Source organism: Lithobates pipiens, unplaced genomic scaffold (genome assembly GCF_037356315.1).
Source record: "Lithobates pipiens isolate NorthernLeopardFrog02 unplaced genomic scaffold, aLitPip1_a1.2 Scaffold_13, whole genome shotgun sequence".
Classification (NCBI taxonomy): domain Eukaryota; kingdom Metazoa; phylum Chordata; class Amphibia; order Anura; family Ranidae; genus Lithobates; species Lithobates pipiens.
Window position 1 is genome coordinate 142,261,152 of NW_027507718.1, and position 23,990 is coordinate 142,285,141.

The following is a 23,990-nucleotide window of genomic DNA, read 5'->3' on the forward strand; positions in this document are numbered from 1 at the left end:
ATTTGTAGCTACTGACTTATTTATATTTTTTTTTATGGAAACTCCTCTTTGAAGTAGAAGTTGTAGCCGTGTGTGAACATCTAACCTGCGACAACATTCATTACTGTCCAACTAGGATAGGCTACAGCCAATAAGTACTAGATACATACTAGGCAGTCAAAAGGTTAACCATCATAACTACAAATGTAAAGATAAATAGAAATGTACCTTTATAGAGCTATTCTGATACATGTCCATACTCATCTCTTCCTCATCCTCTTCCAAATCTTCCTCTGCAAGTGGTTCCTTCACTAATCCAGGGAAGGTGTCACTGTCATAAAACTGTAGAAATATAGGTGCACGGCTTGAATTTAACTGGATTTCCACCCGCAGAATCCCATCTCTAGGCCACTTATCTCGAACATGCTCCAGGCAGTTAATGGGAGACCGGGAAAATGCGATGTGAATGTAAGCAAGGATGAAGAGTACCAGAAGAGCCTGGGTGAAAAGTATGATTTACATTAGAGACATATATAACAGAACTTCATGCTGAAAACAACGAATTAGTGAAACATACAGTAGATTACTCTAGGGCCGAAACAACTAATCGATAACTAATCGATTATGAAATTAATCGGCCAGTAACATAATGGGATTAAAAAAACTAAAATTAGCCCTTTATAGTACAAAAAGAGCAAATTGCCATTGTAAATATTACTTTCACTATTGCACAGTAAAAAAAAATAACCCCTTACAGTAGCGATTATGTGCTTTTTTTGTACTATGAAGGAATAATTTTATTTATTTTTTTAACTCCATTATGTTACTAAATGTTTTAGGCCTGGTTTCCACCCATGTGTGTTTTTTTGGTGCTTTTTGCAGAAACGCACTACAGTTAATTTAACGTTCACATCTATGCTTTTTTTCAGCTGCTGCGTATTTGAAAAGGGTCAAGGACCTTTTTCAATGCAAAATGGTGCTTTATAGTTCAATATACTTCGATAGAGAAGCTGCAGAAAAGCATGTAGTGCGTTTTTGCTGCAATTTGTGGTTTTTAATCTGCCCAACAAATTGCCTAAAAAAAAAAAGCAAAAATGCAAATCACAGCAAAATCATGTGCGCAAAAATCAACATGCACTGTATAAACAAATCAAAATCAAACTGCGTAGGTGTGTACCGAGCCTTATGCTGGCCACACGGATCAATTTTCAGATGAGAATATTCATGCAAAAAATCTTTGTACATTTGCTGAATGGAAGAATGTTTTAAATTTTCACTTGCTTTTAACATTCTGTTTTAAAATTAATGTCATTTCTGAATGAAAAACACATACACTGTCTGAAAATCTTATACCAAGAAGTTTTCTATTTCTAAATTTTCCCATCACTGTGGTTGAATATAAACATTGATTTGAACCCACTAACGATTAGAAAATCAAAGTTCTTAAAATGACTTTTTATTACAGTTCTATTTGAAAATCTGCAAAACAATCTTTAACGTTTCTTTAAATAAAAAAAAAATAATTGATCGGAGTCTGATTATATTTACCAGATTCAGCCTCTAATAGTATATAGATTATATCTCTTCTGTCTGTTATTCTCAGGGTGGATTAAAGATTTTACTCCCTAACCATATAGTTGGTTATTTATATTTACCCCTGCGTATAGAGATATTTAGGAATGAATTGCTTTTTTTTTGTTTTTTGTTTTTTTAAACTTTACATATTAACTAAAGTTATACACCACTTTTTTTAAGGTTATTAACCGATTAATTGAAACAATAATTGGCCAACTAATCAATTATGAAAATAATCGTTGTTGCAGCCCTAGATTACTCTCCCCGTTAGTCACATGTGTACCATAAGGTAGAGCACAAAATTTCAAGTCCTGAGCTACTAGCCAGGCCTCAAGGGTTACTCGCCACCAGTTGCCCCACCCAACCCTGCCCCTAATTACGCCCTTATAAATTATCTCATGAAATGACACTTAAATGTTTTATGCAGAAGTTACAAAAATAAATATTAAAACAATAACTTTATCAGTGCCCCTCAGCACAGCCTCACTAGTGCCATCAACGCAGGCTCAACCGAGCAGAGGAAGAGAGAGGGCAGCCGGATCATGACTGGAGGAAAAGGAGAGCCAAAAAGGTTCACAGAGCAGAATAGCATGCCGAAACAGCTTACATTACAATTGCCTTCACTATGCTCTGCGTCATATACAGCCCACGCCTCCTCCTAACCCGCACCTGTGATAGGACAGAACGCATCCCATCATTGTACCCGCATTCTGTCTATAACAGGAGCAGGGTTGGGGAGGCAGCAGAGCAGAGGCAATTGTAATGCAAGCTTTTACAGAGGGCTATCAGCTCTCTGTGAACCCGCAACTCTCCTCTTCCTCCATGCTCTCCTCCCCCAGGGCAATTGCTGGTAGAACAGCTCCCGGTCAACCCTGCCTGCCGGCAGTGCTTGCCAACCCCTCCCAGGCAGCCCAGCTCCTCGCCAGCCCTCATTTTCACAAGTAGGCGAGTGGAAATATCTTCATGTGACAACACTGAAGAAATTACACTTTGTAAAGTAGTGAGTGTACAGCTTGTATAACAGAGTAAATCTGCTGTCCCCTCAAAATAATTCAACACAGCCATTGATGTCTAAACCGCTGGCAACAAAAGGGAGTACACTCCTAAGTGAAAATGTCCAAATTGGGCCCAGTGTCAATATTTTGTGTGGTCACCATTTTCCAGCACTGCCCTAACCCTCTTGGGCATGGAGTTCACCAGAGCATCCCAGGTTGCCACTGGAGTCCTCTTCCACTCCTCCATGATGACATCACAGAGCTGGTGGATGTTAAGAGACCTTACGCTCCTCCACCTTCCATTTGAGGATGCCCCACAGATGCTCAATAGGGTTTAGGTCTGGAGACATGCTTGGCCAATCTATCACCTTTACCCTCAGCTTCTTTAGCAAGGCAGTGGTCATCTTGGAGTTGTGTTTGGAATACTGCCCTGCAGCCTAGTCTCCGAAGGGTGAGGAGCATGCTCCGCTTCAGTATGTCACCGTACATGTTGGCATTCATGGTTCCCTCAATGAATTGCAACTCCCCAGTACCAGAAGCACTCATGCAGCCCCAGACCATGACACTCCCACCACCATGCTTGACTGTAGGCAAGACACAGTTGTCTTTGTACTCCTCACCTGGTTGCCGCCACACACGCTTGACACCATCTGAACAAAATACATTTATCTTGGTCTCATCAGACCACAGGACATGGTCCCAGTGATCCATTTCCTTAGTCTGCTTGTCTTCAGCAAACTGTTTCCGGGCTTTCTTGTGCATCATCTTTAGAAGAGGCTTCCTTCTGGGACAACAGCCATGCAGACCAATTTAATGCAGCGCGCAGCGTATGGTCTGACCACTGACAGGCTGACCGCCCCACCCCTTCAACCTCTGCACTCATACGTCCATTTCCCCAAACACAACCTCTGCATATGATGCTGAGCATGCGCACTCAACTTCTTTAGTCAACCATGGCGAGGCCTGTTCTGAGTGGAACCTGTCCTGTTAAACCACTGTATGTTCTTGGCCACTGTGCTGAAGCTCAGTTTCATGGTCTTGGCGATCGTCTTATAGCCTAGGGCAGGGGTTGACAAATTTGCTTGTAATCTAGGAGCCAGATAAAAAAAGTTAGGAGCCAGGTCCGTGACGGCAATCTGGACCTGTCCCTGGCCTGACATGGAGACGAGTGAGGGGAAGATAGCGCCTCCAGCCCCCCCCCCCACCTGTCTCCAAGTCATTGCCCATAGCTCTTAGAGGGACATTTTTTTTTAATCTTTTTCAAATGACAAAAATTTTTTAAACTGCATTTTAGTGTAAATATGAGATGTGAGGTCTCTCTGACCCCAGATCTCATATACAAGAGGACCTGTCATGCTTTTTTCTATTACAAGCGATTTTTACATTCATTGTAATAGGAATAAAAGTGACACTTTTTTTTTTTTTTTTAAAAGAACAGTGAAAAAAATAAAAGTTAAAATAAGAAAAAAAATATTTTAAACGCGCCCTGTCCCACCAAGCTTGCGTGCAGAAGAGAACGCATATATGAAAGCGGTGTTCAAACCACACATGTGAGGTATCGCTGCGATTGGTAGAGTGAGAGCAATAATTCTCAAATTTTTTAAACGTCGCCTATGGAGATTTTAAAGGGTAAAAGTTTGTCGCCATTCCATGAGCGGGCGCAATTTTGAAGCATGACATGTTGGGTATTGATTTACTCGATGTAACATTATCTTTCACAATATAAAAAAAAAAAAAAAAAATTGGGCTCTCTTTACTGTTGTCTTATTTTTTTTTTAATTAAATACATTTTGCCCAAAAAAGTGCGCTTGTAAGTCCGCTGTGCAAATACGGTGTGATAGACAGTATTGCAAAGACCACCATTTTATGCTCTAGGGTGTTGGAATAAAAAAAAAATTATATATATATATATGTTTAGGAGTTCCGAGTAAAGGGAAGGAGATAGGCTGGCAGGCAGGGGAAGCTCGATTAGCATTGCTGGTTGTAATTCCAACGGCCACCACAAGACGGCGCCAGATTCCAGAAGGAACCATAGGATCGTAGAAGGCCTCAATGGCGGGGGCTCAATTACCGGCGGCGCGGCCTGACGAGATCACGCCGTGGGGGTCCGCGGAGACAGGATACCCCCAGCTGTGCTGCCCCAGGCGCAAGGTCGCCAATTCTAGTCGCAAATGCGACTTGGCGCCCGGGTTTTGTTGAGCCCTGGCCTAGGGCATCTTTATGTAGCGTAACAATTATTTTTTTCAGATCCTCAGAGAGCTCTTGGCACCCCAGATGTTTTGGAACATTTCCCATGATGCTTCACTACACTGCAGAGTGCATGAGCATCATGGGAAATGTAGTTCCAAAACATCTGGGGTGCCAAGGTCCGCCATCACTGGCCTAGGCAATCTTTATGGTTAGCAACAATTCTTTTTTTCAGATCCAAAGAGTTCTTCGCCATATTGAACTTCCAGTGATCAGTATGAGAGAGGGAGAGAGAGAGAGAGATGACACCAGATTTAAAAACACACCTTCCCCCCCATTCACACCTGAAACCTTGTAACACTAACGAGTCACATGACAGCGGGGAGGGATGATGGCTAATTGGGCCCAATTTGGACATTTTGAGTTAGGGGTATACTCACTTTTGTTGCTAGCGGTTTAGACATTAAATTTCAACTGTTATACAAGATGTACACCCACTAATTTACATTATAGCAAAGTATAATTTCTTCAGTGTTGTCACATGAAAAGAAATATTTACAAAAATTTGAGGGACCTACTCACTTTTGTAAGATACCGTATATGGTTACTAGCAGGTCTTTTAGCAAAAGCCCCCACATCCAACCTGAAGTATGCCATTTGTGACTTTGACCAAACTGGTAATTGCTTGAACAGCCCAGACTATCCTAATTAGCAGTCAAAAACTTGGATTCACAAGTCATATTCTTTGCAATGACTCCTGGTGAAAAGTCCCCTGCTCACACAGGATAGAAGACAGAGCTGCTGCAGATGGCAAGTATAAGGGAGGCAGAGAGGGTGATACTGATACCCAAAGGAAGGTTTACCTTAAAAGGTGGAAGTAAATTCTCACATATACTCCAGTGAAGTGAACAACCTCAGATGATACACGGAGATGAAACAAATCTCCCTACATAAGTTTTACATGTATATCTGCTGTCTTCAGCTTTATATACGGTTTAGAAAGTGCACGTCCTGTTAGAATTTTCTCTTCCTTATTCACTGGGACACAGCTGATTGGAGGAAAGGCACATACACCACCCTCCACATAGGTAGATACTTTCCAAGCTGTGCTGTAAATAGACCAGCTCTCTGTTAATCTATAGCACCAACCCTGACAATTCAGGCTGGTTTTAATCATAGTTAACAGAGAACTTGTCAGAAGTTATCATGCTGATAACAGAAGAACAGAGCAGGAAAAAGCAAGGGGACTTAGAACTTTGGGACTTTTAGTGCTACCTGCCAATGCCAATTAATCAAGAGCCAAGACAATGGGCAGAGTGGTAGAGCGTATCTCCACCATGGGAATGAAATGTGCTCAGGTTAGTAAAAAAGGGGGAGCTGGGGGTCAGTGTCAGAAGTTTTTTCACCTTACTGCATAGGATAAATGAAAAACACAAGGGCTTACAAACCCTTTAATCTATCCATTCATATATGTGCTCCTACTATGAAGGCTCTGGAAACTTAGAGTTGATACAGCATTATACACAGAGGTCCCTATGCCTGGGCACTACAGCTTACACATATATCTGCAAACAAAACTCTGTTTTTAATGTAAACTGTTAGACAGGGCCAGTTTGGTTGTTTTGCAAGCTGGCAGGTAAGTGTGCTGGGAATTTTTTTGTTTGTGTGTGATGTGAATTGTCCTTCCATGTGCACCTTTCTGCAAAGGGCCCTAGAGGTGATGGTCCAAAATCTGCAGTTCTGACGACAATCAGTACTGTCTCAAGGATCAGTATAAGGAGAGAAATGCTGTACAGAGAAAAAAAAAGTAAGTAATTCTCTAGGTTTCCAGTATTTCTTTCAGTTAGGCCATTTTTAATGTGTAATATAGCAACGACAAGCTGAAGAAAGGAGGAGGATATTTTTCCTGCTGCCACTCTCAGAGCTACATCTACCCATCTATGGCCTGATCTAGGGATTATGTTGACATTTGTGCTGAAAACACAGCATGCTTCTGACACTTCTGAGATCATTCAGAATTCATTGTAGAAACATTTCATCTGCTATCAATTTGCTTCTGTATTCCCACAGATTCGTATAGGGAGAGAAGCAGTTCTGATGGAAACAAAAGCCTATCGATGCTGGGCCTAAGACTAAAGCCTGGTACACACGATGAGATTATGAAACGATTAATCGTCAGGGTTTTTTTTGTATAGTTACATAGTTGGGTAGAAATAAAAAGACAAGTCCATCTATAAAAATAAATAAAAAAATGATATCAAACAATCCCATATACACAATCCTATACCCACAGTTGATCCATAGAAAGGCAAAAAAACACCAGCAGAGCATTCTCCAATTTGCTCCAGCAGGGGAAAAAAATTCCTTCCTGATCCCCCGAGAGGCAATCGGATTTTTGCCGGATCAACTTTACCTATAAATCTTGGTACCCAGTAATATTATGTACACTTAGGAAATAATCCAGGTCTTTCTTAAAGCAATCTACCGAGCTGGCCAGAACCACCTCTGCAAGGAGTCTATTCCACATTTTCACAGCTCTTACTGTGAAGAAACCTTTCCGTATTTGGAGATTAAATCTCTTTACCTCTAGACGAAAAGAGTGCCCCCTTGTCCTCTGTGTTGACCATAAAGTGAATAACTCATCATCAAGTTCACTATATGAATCCCTTAGATATTTGTTCATGTTGATCATATCCCCCCTTAATCTCCTCTTATCAAGAGTGAATAAATTCAGTTCCTCTAATCTTTCCTCATAGCTGAGTTCCTCCATGCCTCTTATCAGTTGCCCTTCTCTGCACTTTCTCCAGTTCCCCGATATCCTTTTTGCAAACTGGTGCCCAAAACTGAACTGCATATTGCAGATGAGGTCTTACTAATGATTTGAACAGGGGCAATTAGATCTTTCTCTCTGGAGTACATACCTCTCAATACAGGAAAGGACTTTGCTCGCTTTGGAAACAGCAGCTTGGCATTGCATGCTATTATTGAGCTTATGATCTACCAAAACCCCCAGATCCTTCTCCACTATGGATTCCCCCAGTTGTACTGCCCCTAGCATGTATGATGCATGCATATTCTTAGCCCCCAAGTGCATAACTTTACATTTCTCAACATTAAACCTCATCTGCCACATAGTCGCCCAATTAGACAGAGCATTGAGGTCGGCTTGTAAATTGGAGACATCCTGTAAGGACGTTATTCCACTGCATAGCTTGGTGTCATCTGCAAAGATGGAAATGTTACTTTTGACCCCAGACCCAATATCATTTATAAATATATTAAAAAGTAAGGGTCCCAGCACTGAACCTTGGGGTACACCACTGATAACCTTAGACCATTCAGAGTAAGAATAATTAACCACGACTCTCTGAATTCTGCCTTTTAGCCAGTTTTCTATCCATTTACAAACCAAGATTTGCAAACCTGTAGACTTTACATTACACATGAGCTGTGTGTGGGGAACCGAGTCAAGCGCTTTTGCAAAATCCAAGTATAATTACATCCACAGCCACCCCACTGTCCAAGGTTTTACTTAGCTCTTCATAATAAGAAATCAGGTTTGTCTGACAACTTCTGTCTTTCATGAATCCATGCTGTCTGTTGCTTAAAATATTTTTTCCTGCAAGAACTCGTCTATGTGGTCTTTTATTAATATCTCCAGTATCCTCCCAGCTATAGAAGTTAAACTAACAGGTCTATAATTACTTGGTAAAGACTTTGTTCCCTTTTTAAATATAGGCACCACATTGGCCCTGCGCCAATCCAGTGGTACTATTTCCATCATTAATGAGTCCCTAAAAATTAGATACAATGGCTTTGAAACGAGAGAGCTCAATTCTTTTAGGATCCGTGGGTGGATGCCATCTGGTCCAGGTGCTTTATCCACCTTTAGTCTGTCTAAATACTTCTGGACCATATCACTTTTGAGAATGCTAGTCTCATATTAAAAATTAAGAGGTTACTCAACTTACAAAAATTCTCGTACGACAAAATACAACTTGGGAAGCAATGTAATGTGTTGAATTGTTTTGCAATAGATTTTTTCATTCCCAAACATGCGCAGTCTTGCGCTTACAAATTTTTTAGGACGAAAACTGTAGTAAAAAGAAAAAACGAAAATAGAATGTGGTGTTCATTTGGGATAAGAATTTTCTAGGCTGCACCTTCAGGTTTAGTCATCTGAAAAGTCTGAAATTGGCTGTGGAAAGCACTATACTAATGATCAGATAATCCGCTAATCGTTCGTTATACTAAATATTTCTTGCAATCTTCTTATTGTGTGTACAGGCCTTGATGTGCTTACTTCCCAAAGTCCTGTCAAAAACTGATACTTTTCAAGTAACCTCACACAAGTGGAGCAACTATGAAACCTGTCATGAAATACACAGAGGCTGCCAGTGCCGAGTTCTGCCTCTTAAAATGCTAGCTGCCTGTCAAAGCAACGGCAACCACTTCGATTTCTTTCTTGGCAGGTTTATTTTACCTGTGCAGATACCCAGAAAACAAAACATCTTGGTCAGTTTTGAGAATAAGTTGGAAACAAACTTTGAAAAAAATGTCAACAGCCCAGAAATATCCAGGAGCTTGAATAAAATAAATGTGGGCGATACAGGGACATTGTTCACCATCATTTAGTGTACAATATGTTCACATGCCAGAAACAATTGACGATGATCTAATCCGGAGAACTAATAATTCCTTACTTTCTGATACCCTGAACATTTGCATTATGATCTGTCTGACCTGTGAAAAAAAATCACACAATTTTGGAATTGTGAATTAAAAATCAGATCAGTAATATTTGCTATACAAACGTGAACCAATATCAAGATTGAACTACCCCTACTACCAATTTATACAAGTTTCCTGTAAAGAAACAGAAAAAAAAAAAAAAAACAAAAGGAAACACATGACTAAAAATGGTCTATACAAGAGAAGTATGGCCAAAGTTTCTTTTGGCTATATTACTCTTCTGGGCCACAGGGCTACACATATATTTGCACTCCTGTTACCCAGAATCAGCTGACAGCTGGATAAAGCCTGCTGTCTGCTGACATCCCAGAGCTGCTCCAGGCTCAGCAAGGATCCCAACCATATTGTCAGGATCCACTCAGCTATGGCTCTTAGCTAAGAGCAGAAGCAAAGTGTACCCACTCCCCTGTGGAGGGGCACAGCAGAGCCTGGTGTTACACCAAGACAGGTCACATGGTTGCTCCGTTTCAAGAGATGCAGCTTAGAGCCGATTGCTATTGAATATGACCACACTGCTTGTCCAGCATGGTCGCCCTCACCCCCATGCTCCTTCAGCCTGTGCTGCCTTTTGCTAGTGCCTGCCACTTCTCAGAACATCTGTCCAAACATTTTACACAAACTAGTAACTGTCCTGGCTATTGTTTACAGCATGTCTGCAAAGTAACCGTTTTGGAAACCTTTAAATCAATCTATTCAGTTTCACACTTTAACACTTAGGCCTCTTGCACACAATAATCCTGTTTGAGCATCTACTTTTTCAGCCTTTTTTTTTCCCCCCCGCGCATATGCACTTGCACAAATTCACACATGTTTAAGATTATGCGCTGTAGCATGTTTTTGCATTGACAATGTCAATGGTTAAATCTGAGCGAATTTGTACACAAAAATGCACGCATGAGGCGTAATTTACTGACCAAAAATCCAGGTTTTTCAAATTATAATTTTTTTCACTGAAAAAAACACGACGTTTGTTTACATGCAGAAGCACATTACAATTAATGGGCTATATTTTAGCTCAATAAAAAAAATAAGCTGTATTGAGCATTTGCACGCCACAGTGTGCAAGAGGCCTTATTAGCTGTATCACCAGTTAAAACAACCATGTGACAGGGCTTAAACCGATAAGTTTACCTTTCAAAATAAATAAATAAAATATGATAAAAGGCACATTTTGCAGGAAAGAAAAATGTACGGTACATAATTTTTTTTCAAAGGAGCCTGCAGAGCATTGCAATCTGTTTATCACGGGTTCAATGTCAGGCTCCTGCACACACTGCCTGCAGCTCTGTTGCCCGTACATCTTTACAGGCTGTTACAGCAATGGTCACCAACCCTGTCCTCAGGGCCCACTAACAGGTCAGGTTTGCAAGAGAACGGAAATACATCACAGGTGATATCATTTGCTGCTCAGTGATTGCAGTATTCTAGTCTGCATCTCCCCAAGGTAATACATAAATCATGGCCCGTTAGTGGGCCCTGAGGACAGGGTTAATGACCACTGTGTTACAGGGCTGTAGGCAGTGTGAATGGTCTACTCTCCAAGAATGCTGACCAGCTCATTCATGGACCATTGAGCACTAAAAGCCATTTGCCATAGTGGCAGACAGGAGTTGTAGATTTCTCATTCACAGATTTCTGTAAATGAATGGCGGAGCTGCACTATTTTCAATATGAGAGAGGATCCCCCTGCCTGCTGTCACATGGGGGGGGGGGGAGAATCAGGCACGCAGGAGGCAGACCTGGGGACTGTTACACATTACGCCTTATGTATGGGTGTAACATACCCAATAAGGTGAACTTAGCCTTTAAAGCCCAACTGCAGGAAACCCAAAAATCAATCCCACTGCAGCGGTTAAGTGTTCATTTATGTCTGGGGTAGAGAAAAGCACTTTAACTTACCAGATTCTCCACTGTACCAGCAGACATCATTCCCCATGCTCTGGCGATCGACTGTTCCCCAATGTCCTTACATCAGTCCTGATTAGGGATGATCTCAGGTGTGTACACATACTCCACGTGCAGAACCTGCCAGGAAGTCGACGCAGTGCTGCACTAATCACAGGCAGTGAGACATTGCCCCGATGTGCGGCTGCAGAGATCGGGAAATGTCTCACTGCCTGTGATTAGCTCAGCACCGACTTCCTGGCGGGCTCTGCACGTGGACCATGCGAACACGCCTGAGCTCACCCCTACCCCGGATGCCATCAGAGGACCTTAGACTGCTGGAATTCAGAGGAGAGAAGGCTGCAGGGACCATTCTAGCAGAGCGGAGAAGGATCAGGTAAGTGAATCTGCTTTACCAAGTCCCCTAGACATAGAGGGATAGTTAACCCTTGCAGTTTAGGCGCAGCCCAACCGAAAGAGTGGACTTTTAGGTTTCCTGAAGTGCAGCTAGTGACAACCTGCAGCCTACATGTCATTTTTAAACATTAAAGAATAGTTACCTTAAGCAGCACAAAGAACTCAAAAATCCTACGGAAGGAGGGAGGGAACAGCCGCGCATATGTGACCGCCATCTTAAAGAAGAGGGCATGGAAGAGCCGATCCCGCACGTTAATGAGGGGGTTCTGGTTCAGATTGGGGGTCCGCACCCGGTTTCCATTGGTGTTATTGATGGGGATGTTTCCCTGATTCTCAGACATCTTGATCGTGCCTTGAAAGGTGGAAGAAGAAAGAAAGAATCATTTCACAGGGAAATAAGCCTCACACCGTTAGGATGTTTCCTTACTGAGGGCTGTGATAGCCGTGCAGCACAAGTTCCCAGCCAGGAGCAGTGTCAGAGCCCTCTGCCTCCCACAAACCAACCTATGCGTCTACCTGGATACTATCCGGGGGGGAGGGGCGCCACTGCCCCTAGCTCTGTAGGGAGGGGACCCCGTGAAATCTCTGGGTAGCACAGGGTCTACCTAACGTCCACTTCCTGTCCCTCTTCCGCTTCCTCTAGTCTCAGCCATTACGGTGACCCTCAAAGCCGCGGAGCACTATGGGAAACGGGGGGGGGGGTAGGGCGAGTGTCGGGATATCTGCATATACCCACAATGCATCGCGCTCCGGCGCAGGAAGCCCACCTCCGTATGGGAGAGTGGGCGGGGCTGTAGGGTATAGCCCGCCCATCTGCTTGATCGGTGTGCATAGCTCAGACTCGTCAGTAGGAGGAGCGATATTACCGGGAAGGTGAAGTATATAGAAAGTATGAGCTGTGCTGCTAGGAATGTACGGGAGGGCTGAAAAGAAATATTGCTCAGTGTGGAACGGGGCCTAAGCTGGGGAAAGAAAACAATGTACTAGGGTGCATGTATATATATATATATATATATATATATATATATATATATATATATATATATATATATATATATATTTGATACCTGTGTAGTGTGGTGCACTGTATAATAAGGCTCGGTTCACACACGTGTGATGCTGGAATGTGCGCCTTATAAAAGCGTGCTACGTTCTGTCAGCGAGCTGAAGTGACATTCACACCTGAGTGTACAGCAATCGCAGCAAAACACAGGAAACGTTTGTGATGCCATTATATTGCCCCTGTAATGCTCTGCACTAGTTGGGTCTGACTTTTATGCAACTTGAGGTTCACAGGCATTGCTTCAAGTCGCAGCAGAATCGCACGTCTTTCATGTCGCACTAGTAGGGCCCATTCACATCAAAAGCTGCACATAACTGCGTGTTTACATGCATTTGAAGCGTGCTTGAAAACGCTTTGTGCTGCGTTTGCAGTGCATTTTTCTATATGTTTTTGGGCTTGGCTTAACTACTTCAGAAGCTTTCCCCCTAGGGTTGTCACTTGTCTGGGATTCACCTGGACATTCCGGCTTTCAAAATCCAGACACAATATTCATAATGGACTGTGGCTCACCAAGTACCACAACCGGCAAGTGCATTGGGGCACACACGGGCCCCATCCCTATACACAGACAGCAGAGAAGAAAGGGCTTGATCAGCTCTACCTCCTCCTACCCCTTTGTCCGCCCATACTCCAATCCTCAGTGTTCTGTGCCTCAGATAAGGGATGTGTGGGTTGGAAATTTGAAGTTTAGGAACCAGCAGATACATTGTGGATAAGGATGAGCTCAGGCGTGTTCACACACTCCACGTGCAGAGCCCTCCAGGAAGTCGGCGCTGCGCTAATCACAGGCAGTGAGACATTCCTTGATCTCTGCCGCCGCACATCGGGGCAATGTGTCACTGCCTGTGATTAGAGCAGCGCTGCGCCAACTTCCTGGCGGGCTCTGCATGTGGAGTATGCAAACATGCCTAAGCTCATCCTTAGTCCACAGTGTTCCCCCTTAAAAAATATTTTTGCTGTGTGCTACTAAAGTGTTCAGGTTTGGCTTGAAGAGAAGGTGGCAACCCTATTTACCCCCCTTACTGACCAAGCCATTGTTTGCAATAAGGCACTTCATTATTTTACCTGACAATCGTGCAGTCGTGCAACACTGTACCCAAATACAATTGATGTCCTTTTTTTCCTACAAATAGAGCTTTCTTTTGGTGGTATTTTAAAATGTATGAGTTTTTTATTATTAGCGCTATAAACAGAAAAAGACAGACCATTTTGAAAAAATTATTTTTACTTTCTGCTATAAAACAGGTTAAAGGGATCATTTTCCATATAATTAGAAAGTCAGGTTCACAGCTGTTGGCAAATTCTGTTGATCTAGCATATCAATCTAGCATGCAAGCGGGTGCAAGAATTGATGAGAATGATGACCCTATACAAAGCACTGCTTCAATAGTTGTCATCGAAATGATAAATATGTATTTTAGATTAGTTCAGACTGGAAATCTGAAAAGCGGTGTGTGGGTTTGCCCTACTATGTGATCTATTGCAAAATGTTTTTCTTCTATTACCCAGGAGATCCCATTCTGTCACAAGTTTACCCTAACTGCTCTGCTTCACTCTGCGTTAACAAATGAAGTGACGCTATCCTACAATGGATTTTTACGAAGATATGAGCAAGATGGTTACAATGATGCTCTTGCTAAGGAGAAGAAAGAAAGCCTTGGATCAGAAGAGAAAACGCCAGCGTCGCTTCTGGGTTCATCCACTAATCTCTCAGAGGCTTTCAATAGGACATTTCTCCATTTTGTTCAGAGATCTTCGAAACGATCCAGAGAAGTTTTTTAGCTACACCCGGATGTCTGTTGATACCTTTGATTCTCTTTTGGAGGTACTGCGTCCTAGGTTAATGAGGATGACCACAAATATGAGAAAGAGCATAACCCCTGAAGAACGTCTCATTGTAACTCTAAGGTATGTGCTCTATATTTGGAGAACAATATTATTGCTACTAGTATTCTATTATGTGAAGGATCTCTCTTCTCTGTGTTTTGTCTCGTGTGTGTGTGTGTGTGTGTGTGTGTGTGTGCGTGCGCGCAGGACAACCATTCCTATCTAACACATTTTGTACAGAAAACCCTGGACATTGCAGCCTATACAATTAAGTCACCTGTGCCTCCAATAGACAAATGAAAGTCCCTAATCCTAGGTGCCACAGTTGAATTTGTGTACTAATGACTTAGGACATGATATACCCATATATGTTTTGGGATGACCACAATACACTGCTTAATTAGGAAGGATGACGATAGTATGTGCAATATATTGATTAACAATTCTTCAATCAACTCCCATCCTTTGAGCTGTGTGTATGTCTGATTGTGTGGATGTATGTGCAGCTGTGATCCCTCTCTTTTTAAATGACAACGCTGTCTTTTTTAACGTTTTTGGTATTTTGTCATATTTGATATTATGGTGTGTTTTTTTTTTTCTAAATAAAATTTAATTAAATTCAACCATAGCGTTCAGTTACTGTGACCCCTTTGGAAGGCCTTGCCCTTTCCTTTTTTTTCCTTATACACTGGGGAAAAAAGGATTTAGTCAGCCACCAATTGTGCAGGTTCTCCCACGTAAAAAGATGAGAGAGGCCTGTAATTGTCATCATAGGTGTACCTCAACTATGAGAGACAAAATGTGGAAACAAATCCAGACAATCACATTGTCTGTCTGATTTTTTTTTGGAAAGAATTTATTTCCAAATTATGGGGGGAAATAAGTATTTGGTCACCTACAAACAAGCAAGATTTCTGGCTCTCAGACCTGTATCTTCTTCTTTAAGAGGCTTCTCTGTCCTCCACTCATTACTTGTATTAATGGCACCTGTTTGAACTCTTTATCCATATAAAAGACACCTGTTCAAAACCTCAAACAGTCACACTCCAAACTCCACTATGGCAAAGACCAAAGAGCTGTCGAAGGACACCAGAAACTAAATTGTAGACCTGCACCAGGCTGGGAAGACTGAATCTGCAATAGGCAAGCAGCTTGGTGTGAAGAAATCAACTGTGGGAGCAATAATTAGAAAATGGAAGACATACAAGACCACTGATAATCTCCCTCGATCTGGGGCTCCAGACAAGATCTCTCCCCGTGGGGTCAAAATGATCACAAGAACGGTGAGCAAAAATCCCAGAACCACACGGGGGGACCTAGTGAATGACCTGCAGAGAGCTGGGACCCACGTAACAAAGGCTACTATCAGTAACACACTATGCCGCCAGGGACTCAGATACTGCAGTGCAAGACATGTCCCCCTGCTTAAGCCAGTACATGTCCGGGCCCATCTGAGGTCTGCTAAAGAGAATTTGGATGATCCAGAAGAGGACTGGAAGAATGTCATATGGTCAGATGAAACCAAAGTAGAACTGTTTGGTAGAAACACAACTTGTCATGTTTGGAGGAGAGAGAATGCTGAGTTGCAACCAAAGACCACCATACCTGCTGTGAAGCATGGGGATGGCAACATCATGCTTTGGGGCTGTTTCTCTGAAAAGGGAACAGGACGACTGATCCGTGTACATGAAAGAATGAATGGGGCCATGTATCATAAGATTTTGAGTGCAAACCTCCTCCCATCAGCAAGGACATTGAAAATGAAACATGGCTGGGTCTTTCAGCATGACAATGATCCCAAACATACTTCCTTGGTAACGAATGAGAGGCTTCGTAAGAAGCATTTTGAGGTCCTGGAGTGGCCTAGCCAGTCTCCAGATTTCAACGCCATAGAAAACCTTCAGAGGGAGTTGAAAGTCAGTGTTGCCCAGCAACAGCTCCAAAACATCACTGCTCTAAAGGAGATCTGCATGGAAGAATGGGCCAACATACCAGCAACAGTGTGTGACAACCTTGTGAAGACTTACAGAAAATTTTTGACCTCTGTCATTGCCAACAAAGGATATATAACAAAGTATTGAGATGAACTTTTGATATTGACAAAATACTTATTTCTCAAGTCATCTTCCAGGACGGCACACCTGAGAGATGAGAGGCTCCTCCCTACAGGAAACACAATCAATCGACAGCTGTTTTAAGTCCCCACCCTTCCCCTTGATCCTCAGTTTTTGATTGTGTTTCTCCCTACACAGCGAAACTGTTTGTTTTTTTCCAAATGACCCGAAGCCTGGGGCTGGTGGTCTCCCCCTGGGATCCGGACCACAAGCTTGGGAAGCCTCTGGGTCTGGTAGGATATTCTTGTCCTTCCTGGGGGGTTCCCCTATCTTTTCCTCAGGGGGGGCAGCAGAAATTGGAAGAGCCCCCCCTGAGAGCTGAAGGACCCTGGGTACAGTGGTGTACCCAGAACTTCAGGGGCCATTATCCTGTCTCCCCTCCTTACCTGTACAGGTGGCTGTTCAGACGGGGGTGCTGGCCATCGGTTCTTTCCAGGGGGATCATGTCCCCGACTCCTGGGTCCCCGGTAGCTCGCGTGGGCTGCCGGAGAGGGCGTGGCAACAAGCACCCACGTCATTTTCAAACTTCGGGAAAATGGCGGCGGCATTCTTACCCAGGAGGGAAGGCTGAGAGTCAGTAGGAGCAGGCGCCCACATCCTCCTTTCTCTAGAGCGAGGAGGCACCAGTTACTACGGTGGATGTCTGCCTTAACCACCTAAGATGGGAATGAGGAATGGAAGGCATTGCCCCCCCCCCCATGTATATAGACTGACTGGTACAGTGCAGGACACAGCCTAACCTGGCACCTCCCTATGGGGACAGCAGTTGGGGGGGGGCACTTTGGCGGCTATCCTCCTTGCGTGTGGACCATAAGGATGGAAAAGCAAGCCCGCTGGCTGTGGCAAAAAGAGGAAGACTACAACGGTGAGTACTTTCCTTTTTTGTTGTGGGAATTTAGCTGAAAAATCCCCAATTCCAGCCAGAGGGTTTCTGGGCATTTGAGATCTCACCTGGGGTCTGGATTCAAATAGCCCTTAAGCTTCTGCTAAAAACACCAGCCGCAGCTCCCTCTTACATCAGAGAAGCTGTATGGTGGACAGGTGGTGCAGAGGAACGAGTGTGCCTAAACCACCTCAGATGAGAAAGAAGTAGGTAGGCCATTGCTCCCCCTTCCCCGTGTATATACTGACTGGTGCAATGCAGAACCTGGGGTCGGGATACAAATAGCGCAGACGCCACTGCTAAAACCACCAGCCACAGCTCCCTCTTACAGCAGAAACACTGTGGTTATCGCAGCAGTAGGTTGCCAGCCTCTCCCTACATGCCCAGTTGTGGTACATTAGTAGGGATGATAGCATACAGAGGGGACCTGGTAGATACAAAGTTACTTACAGGCCAGGTATACCACTGAACAAGTTATTAATTGGGCAGTGGTTGGTGGATTCAGAAGCTCCCCTGGTCAGCAGGTGCACTAGGTTACCGGCCCTATTAACCCAGCTGCTAGGAATCTGAAGTTGCTTCACGATGTTTAAAAGCTGACCTAACATTCAAGGATGGGCAGAGACCAAGCTACTGTGTGGCACAGTAGGGGTTCCCTTGTGACAGATCCTCCTTTTGGGGGTTGCTTGCTATAGTTAACTTTCATAAGCTCCAACCTCCCACTCCACCTTTACACTGTGGTTATATTATAGTGTAGGAGGTAAGAAGAAACTTTTTATTGGTTTGGGCTACAATCCTTTTAATTGAGGATTTTCTATGCAAGAGCTACATAATTGCTTGTTTGAAGCCTGCAAATAGCTATTTACCCCCCCCCCCCCCCCCCCCAGGCTAAATTGGTAACCACCTCTTCTAGAGGCTGTCTTAAATTGGTCTCTAGGGCTGGGCTCATTGAGACTTTAGTTGCTAATCAGTACCATCTGGTTATGAGCTGGCTAGCGTTTGCTCAGTCTATGGAGGTAAGGTAGGACAACAACTACTAATAGTAGGGTGTCCAACCATTTTTTAGGATTTGTTCCTTCACTGGTGGTGAGATTTAGTATCTATAGCCCAGGCTATGCCTATGAAATAAATTGCCTGTTGGTTATTTCATAAAGGGATAGACCATAACTCCTCATTGGCTGCACACCAGTAGATATATACAGCATTAAGGTCTGTGAGGTTTTGTGTCCTGTATTACTGCCTTATCAGAAAGGCAGCAGTGAAAATTGATGGTTCGAATTTGTTGGGCTACATAGCAGAAATGCAAATTGAACCCCTGCCAGGTGTAGTACATATACTGCCTTTGGTAATCCGTGTAGCACCACAAAGTGGTGTTGTGCTGATTTTAGCCATGCGATTTGACATGTTGAGTCGCAAAGCCAAATCGCTTCAATATGGATGTGCTATCTCTATTCAGAATTGTTATATTGTTGCACATGAGACATATACAAGATTGAAGGTTGTCTGTCCTTTTTATGTCTTGCATATACTGCCTTATTGGCTGCATATCAGAAAGGACACAGCAGTGAAGATTGCTTGTCTTTTTCTGATTTTGGTTTTGCTGCTCAGCTGAGAGACACATTGAGGATGGTGGCATCTCTGCTCAGTATTGGTATATTGCTACACATCAGACATACACAAAGATTGAATGTTTGTGTCCTGTATGTCCTATATTTACTGCCTTATCGTTTGTATATCAGGCACAGCAGTGAGCAGTGTTTATCTTGGATCTACCTTTCTGCATCTTAGGGATACACAGCAGGGGTTTGTTGGCTGCAATCCTCCAGGGAGTCACAGCATTGGGGACCCCTTACTTGTTCGACCTGAAAATTGCAATTTTTTTTCCCTGCGACCTGTGTAATCTTGAGGTCTGTGGATCCAGGAATCGGGGACTGCTGGTGTCGCACAGACACAAATGGTACCCTTTGGAAGCCATAGTGTATGACTTCTCATGCGTCTTGCAGTCCTAAGTCGCAGGTTGGGTCGCACGGGTGTGGGAACCCTAAACGTATCTGTCCCTTCTGATTGAGGTTTTGCTACACAGCAGGAATACTCATCATGGCGTTATTGTTTTATTTTGCAGCAGACCAGAAAGATTGCAGCTGTAAAGGCTGTCTGTCTTTTTCCTCAGTGTCTGCTTTTATGTTGTTGCACAGCAGAAATACTCAAGATTGAAGCTTGTTGGTGCTTTCTGTTTCAGAAAAACACAATGCTGCAGGTTGCTTGTGTCCTTTCTCAGTTTTGGTTCTATCTGAACTACACTACAGAAGTGCATGACAGAAAGGATTTTCTTGTGTTCCATATTTTTCCCTGTGGCATAGCAGAAATGCACAACACGGGAGTTGGTGTTCATATTAATCTTATAACTGTATTTGGTGGTTTGTCAGAAATACACAACATAGAAGTTTGGGTCTTTCTGTCTTTATATTTATAGCCTTGTTTTGCTGTACATAGGTAAAACACAACAGTAAAGGGGGTTCCTGTCCTTTCTGTATTTATATATCAGTTATGACCTAGCTAGCTGCACTAAAGAAATACGCAGCATTTAGGGTTTGCTTGAGTCTTAATGTTTTTGCGTCTTGGCAGCACATCAGAAAACCAGACTGTGAGGACTGTTTGTCTACATTGAGGTTCAGATTTGGGTCTCTTCCCATATTTGATATATTGGTTTAGCTAGTCACACTCAGGCACACAACATTGTTGTCTATGCTTGTGTCCTTTCTGTCTAAATCTATTGTGCCGTGCCCACAATCTATGATCTTTTTATTTGTGATATTAATAATACATGTATCACCTTTTTGTATTTTAGCCTTCTTTTCCATGGAGGGGGCAGGAGTTCGGGCTGCAGGTGCCACATGTCAGAAAACCTTGACCACTTGCATTCAGGGATGCCAGAACCATTTCCTAGGGTTGAAGCCCTGTAGGGTTATGGGACACTGGAGAAAGGGGATAATGAATCGCCCTGTTTAGTAAGAACTTGGAGAGTTCTGTTCAGAGGAGTATTAGGGCCTGAGGATGAAGTATAAAGATGTATACCCGATCGAATAGGTTTCGGCTCGGTGCATGGCCTTCATTTCGCCCTTTTAGCAAAACTAGACGTAGCAATATGGGTAGTCTACTCCTGCTAGGGACTTTAATCTCCTGAAGTAGGCTCTTAGGCGTAAGTAAGAACATAGATTGGGCATGCCTTAAACCCAGGGTTCAAGCTTCTGTTAATCTATTTCCCTTAAGTAGGCTTCCCTTTAGTCTTTTGCTGACAAAAAGATAAAACGAAAAAAAAAAAAATGTCTGTCGGGGCCCCCCCCCCCCCTTTTTTTTTGCAGTTTTATTTCCCTCAACAGGGTAGTGTTAAGACAGGCCCTCTTATTGATTAATGTAGTGTCCTTGTCTTACACAGGTCTCTTATTTACCTTTTTAGTGGTTCTAAGTAGCACCTACAGGCACAATAGGCCATGGTTGTTAGATGTGTGAGATAGGCAACATTGCTAACCTACAAGTTTAACATGTTTTCTGATTCCATTTTTAAGAGCCCATTTCACCTAGATACTGCATCCGAAGCGGAAAAGGCAGGAACATCTGTGGAGCAGACCTGCAGATCAGCCGCATGATCCAGCTAAGATGCCTTCGTCAAGCATATGAGCATATGGAGTGGAGGTAAAGCTCACTGCAGAACCAAGGTTTGCCAAGAGGGTCTTGCAGTGGCCCCACCCTAAGGTAGGCCTGAGGTACTTGTTTATCCTCTCAGGTGTGCCGTCCTGGAAGATGACTTGAGAAAGGTACCAGTTACTTACCGGTAACTGTCTTTCTGGGAAATCTTCCAGGACGGCAGGCCTACTTCCCGCCCGTTGGAGGAGGGAAAATTCTAGAACACTAGAAGATGAGTACCTAATGAGGAATGATTTCCCTTGTGAACCGGGTTCAGGAGTTACTTCTCTACAAACTGAGGATCAAGGGGAAGGGTGGGGATTTAAAACCGCTGTCGATTGATTGTGTTTCCTGTAGGGAGGAGCCTCTCATCTCTCAGGTGTGCCGTCCTGGAAGATTTTCCAGAAAGACAGTTACCGGTAAGTAACTGGTACCTTTTTCCACCATAATTTGCAAATAAATTCTTTCAAAAATCAGACAATGTGATTGTCTGGATTTGTTTCCACATTTTGTCTCTCATAGTTGAGGTATACCTATGATGACAATTACAGGCCTCTCTCATCTTTTTAAGTGGGAGAATTTGCACAATTGGTGGCTGACTAAATACTTTTTTGTCCCACTGCAGTTTTTGTGGTCGCATGGACTGTGCCATGTTGATACTACATGGTGAAAGGTTGAAGTAAAGTACTATATTAATTATCTAAATGGTTGTATACTAATAGCGCGGTAGATCCGGGCACCACAATATTTTGCCAATTCACAGAAGCCTTTGTATTTTGTGACTGTTCACATAATATGAAGGCTTCTGTGATTGGGCAGGAACAGCTGCAGTGACTCTACTGTTGAAGATGCAGAGACCAGAAAGTCCAGCACCGGGCTCCCGACACTACAGCAATCGCTGTCATCTGGGAGCCTTGTAAACCTGTCAGATGTAAATAGTAGAGATACAGTGCATCCAGAAAGTATTCACAGCGCTTCACTTTTTCCACATTTTGTTATGTTGACACCTTATTCCAAAATGGATTAAATTCATTATTTTCCTCAAAATTCTACAAACAATACCCCATAATGACAAGGTGAAAGAAGTTTGTTTGAAATCTTTGCAAATTTATTAAAAATAAAAACCCCCAAAAATCACATGTACATACTGTAAATATCCACAGCCTTTGCTCAATACTTTGTTGAAGCACTGATTACAGCCTCAAGTCTTTTTGAGTATGATGCTACAAGCTTGGCACACCTATTTTTGGCCAGTTTCTCCCATACGTCTTTGCAGGACCTATAAAGCTCCATCAGGTTGGATTGGGAGCATTGGTGCACAGCCATTTGCAGCTCTCGTCAGAGATGTTCAATCAGGCTCAAGTCTGGGCTGTGGCTGGATCACTCAAGGGCATTAACAAAGTTATCCTGTAGCCACTCCTTTGTTATCTTGGCCATATGCTTAGGGTCGTTGTCCTGTTGGAAGAATAACTTTATACCCACATGTAAATGCAGGAAGTTTAACCACTTAAAGTCTAAATCTTTTTCTGACACTTGTTTCTACCAAAATATCTTTTTGCTAGAAAATTACTTGGAACCCCCAAACATATATATATATCTATCTATCTATCTATCTATCTAGAGAGAGAGATTTTTTTTTTTAGCAGAGACCCTAGGGAATAAAATGTCAATTGCTACAATATTTTATGTCGCACTGTATTTGCCCAGCGGTCTTTCAAACACAATTTTTTGGAAAGAAATAAACAGTAAAGTTAGCACAATTTTTTTGTTTAAATGTGAAAGATGCTGTTACGCCGCAAGAATCGTGAGAGAATCGCGATCTTCTAAGCAAAAAAATGAGAATCGCGATTCTCACTTTAGCCCGAATCGTGCAGCTCTAGTCTGTAAGTTCCAGAGCTCTCTGGAGCAGGTTTTCATCAAGGATGTCTCTGTACATTGCTGCATTTATCTTTACCTATATCCCGACTAGTCTCCCTTCTGCTAAAATACATCCCCACAGCATGATACTGCCACCACCATGCTTCACTGTAGGGATGGTATTGACCAGGTGATGAGCAGTGCCTGGTTTCCTCCAGACATGACGCTGGCCATTGAGGCCAAAGAGTTTAATCTTTGTTTCATCAGATCGGAGAATTTTTGTTTCTCATGGTCTGAGAGTCCTTCAGATGACTTTTGGCAAAATCCAGGTGGGCTGTCACGTGCCTTTTACTGAGGATTGGCTTCCCACCAGGCCACTCTACCATACAGGCCTGATTGGTGGAGTGCTGGATGGTTCTTCTGGAAGGTTCTCCTCTCTCTTTACAGAGAAACTCTGGAGCTCCGTCAAAGTGACCATCGGGTTCTTGGTCACCTCCCTGACTAAGGCCTTTGTCCCCTGATCGCTCAGTTTGGTCAGGTGGTCCACTCTAGGAAGAGTCCTGGTGGTTCCAAACTTCCATTTATGGATGATGGAGGTCACTGTGCTCATTGGGACCTTCAATGCTGCAGAAATTTTTCTGTGCCTCGATACAATTCTGTCTCGGAGGTCTGCAGACAATTCCTTGGATATCATGGCTTGGTTTGTGCTCTAACATACACTGTCAACTGTGGGACCTTATATAGACAAGTGTGTGTGCCTTTCCAAATCATGTCCA

General features: G+C 43.1%; 1 protein-coding gene across 2 annotated transcripts in view; it reads right to left on the minus strand.

Moving 5' to 3' along the window:
- The window catches only part of TMEM259 (transmembrane protein 259), a 42,772-nt gene extending 30,249 nt beyond the window's left edge, over positions 1-12,523 (minus strand). Inside the window, exons 1-3 of one of the 2 annotated variants that reach the window (XM_077475658.1) lie at positions 12,395-12,523; positions 11,933-12,141; positions 208-477 (exon numbers count right to left, since the gene is read on the minus strand). In XM_077475658.1, the coding sequence (XP_077331784.1) occupies positions 208-477; positions 11,933-12,130 (468 nt within the window). In that variant the 5' untranslated portion in view covers positions 12,131-12,141; positions 12,395-12,523. Of the gene's footprint in view, positions 1-207; positions 478-11,932; positions 12,142-12,305 lie in introns of both variants that reach the window. The other variant, XM_077475657.1, reaches the window with a different exon arrangement.
- Positions 12,524-23,990: the final 11,467 nt, after the last annotated feature.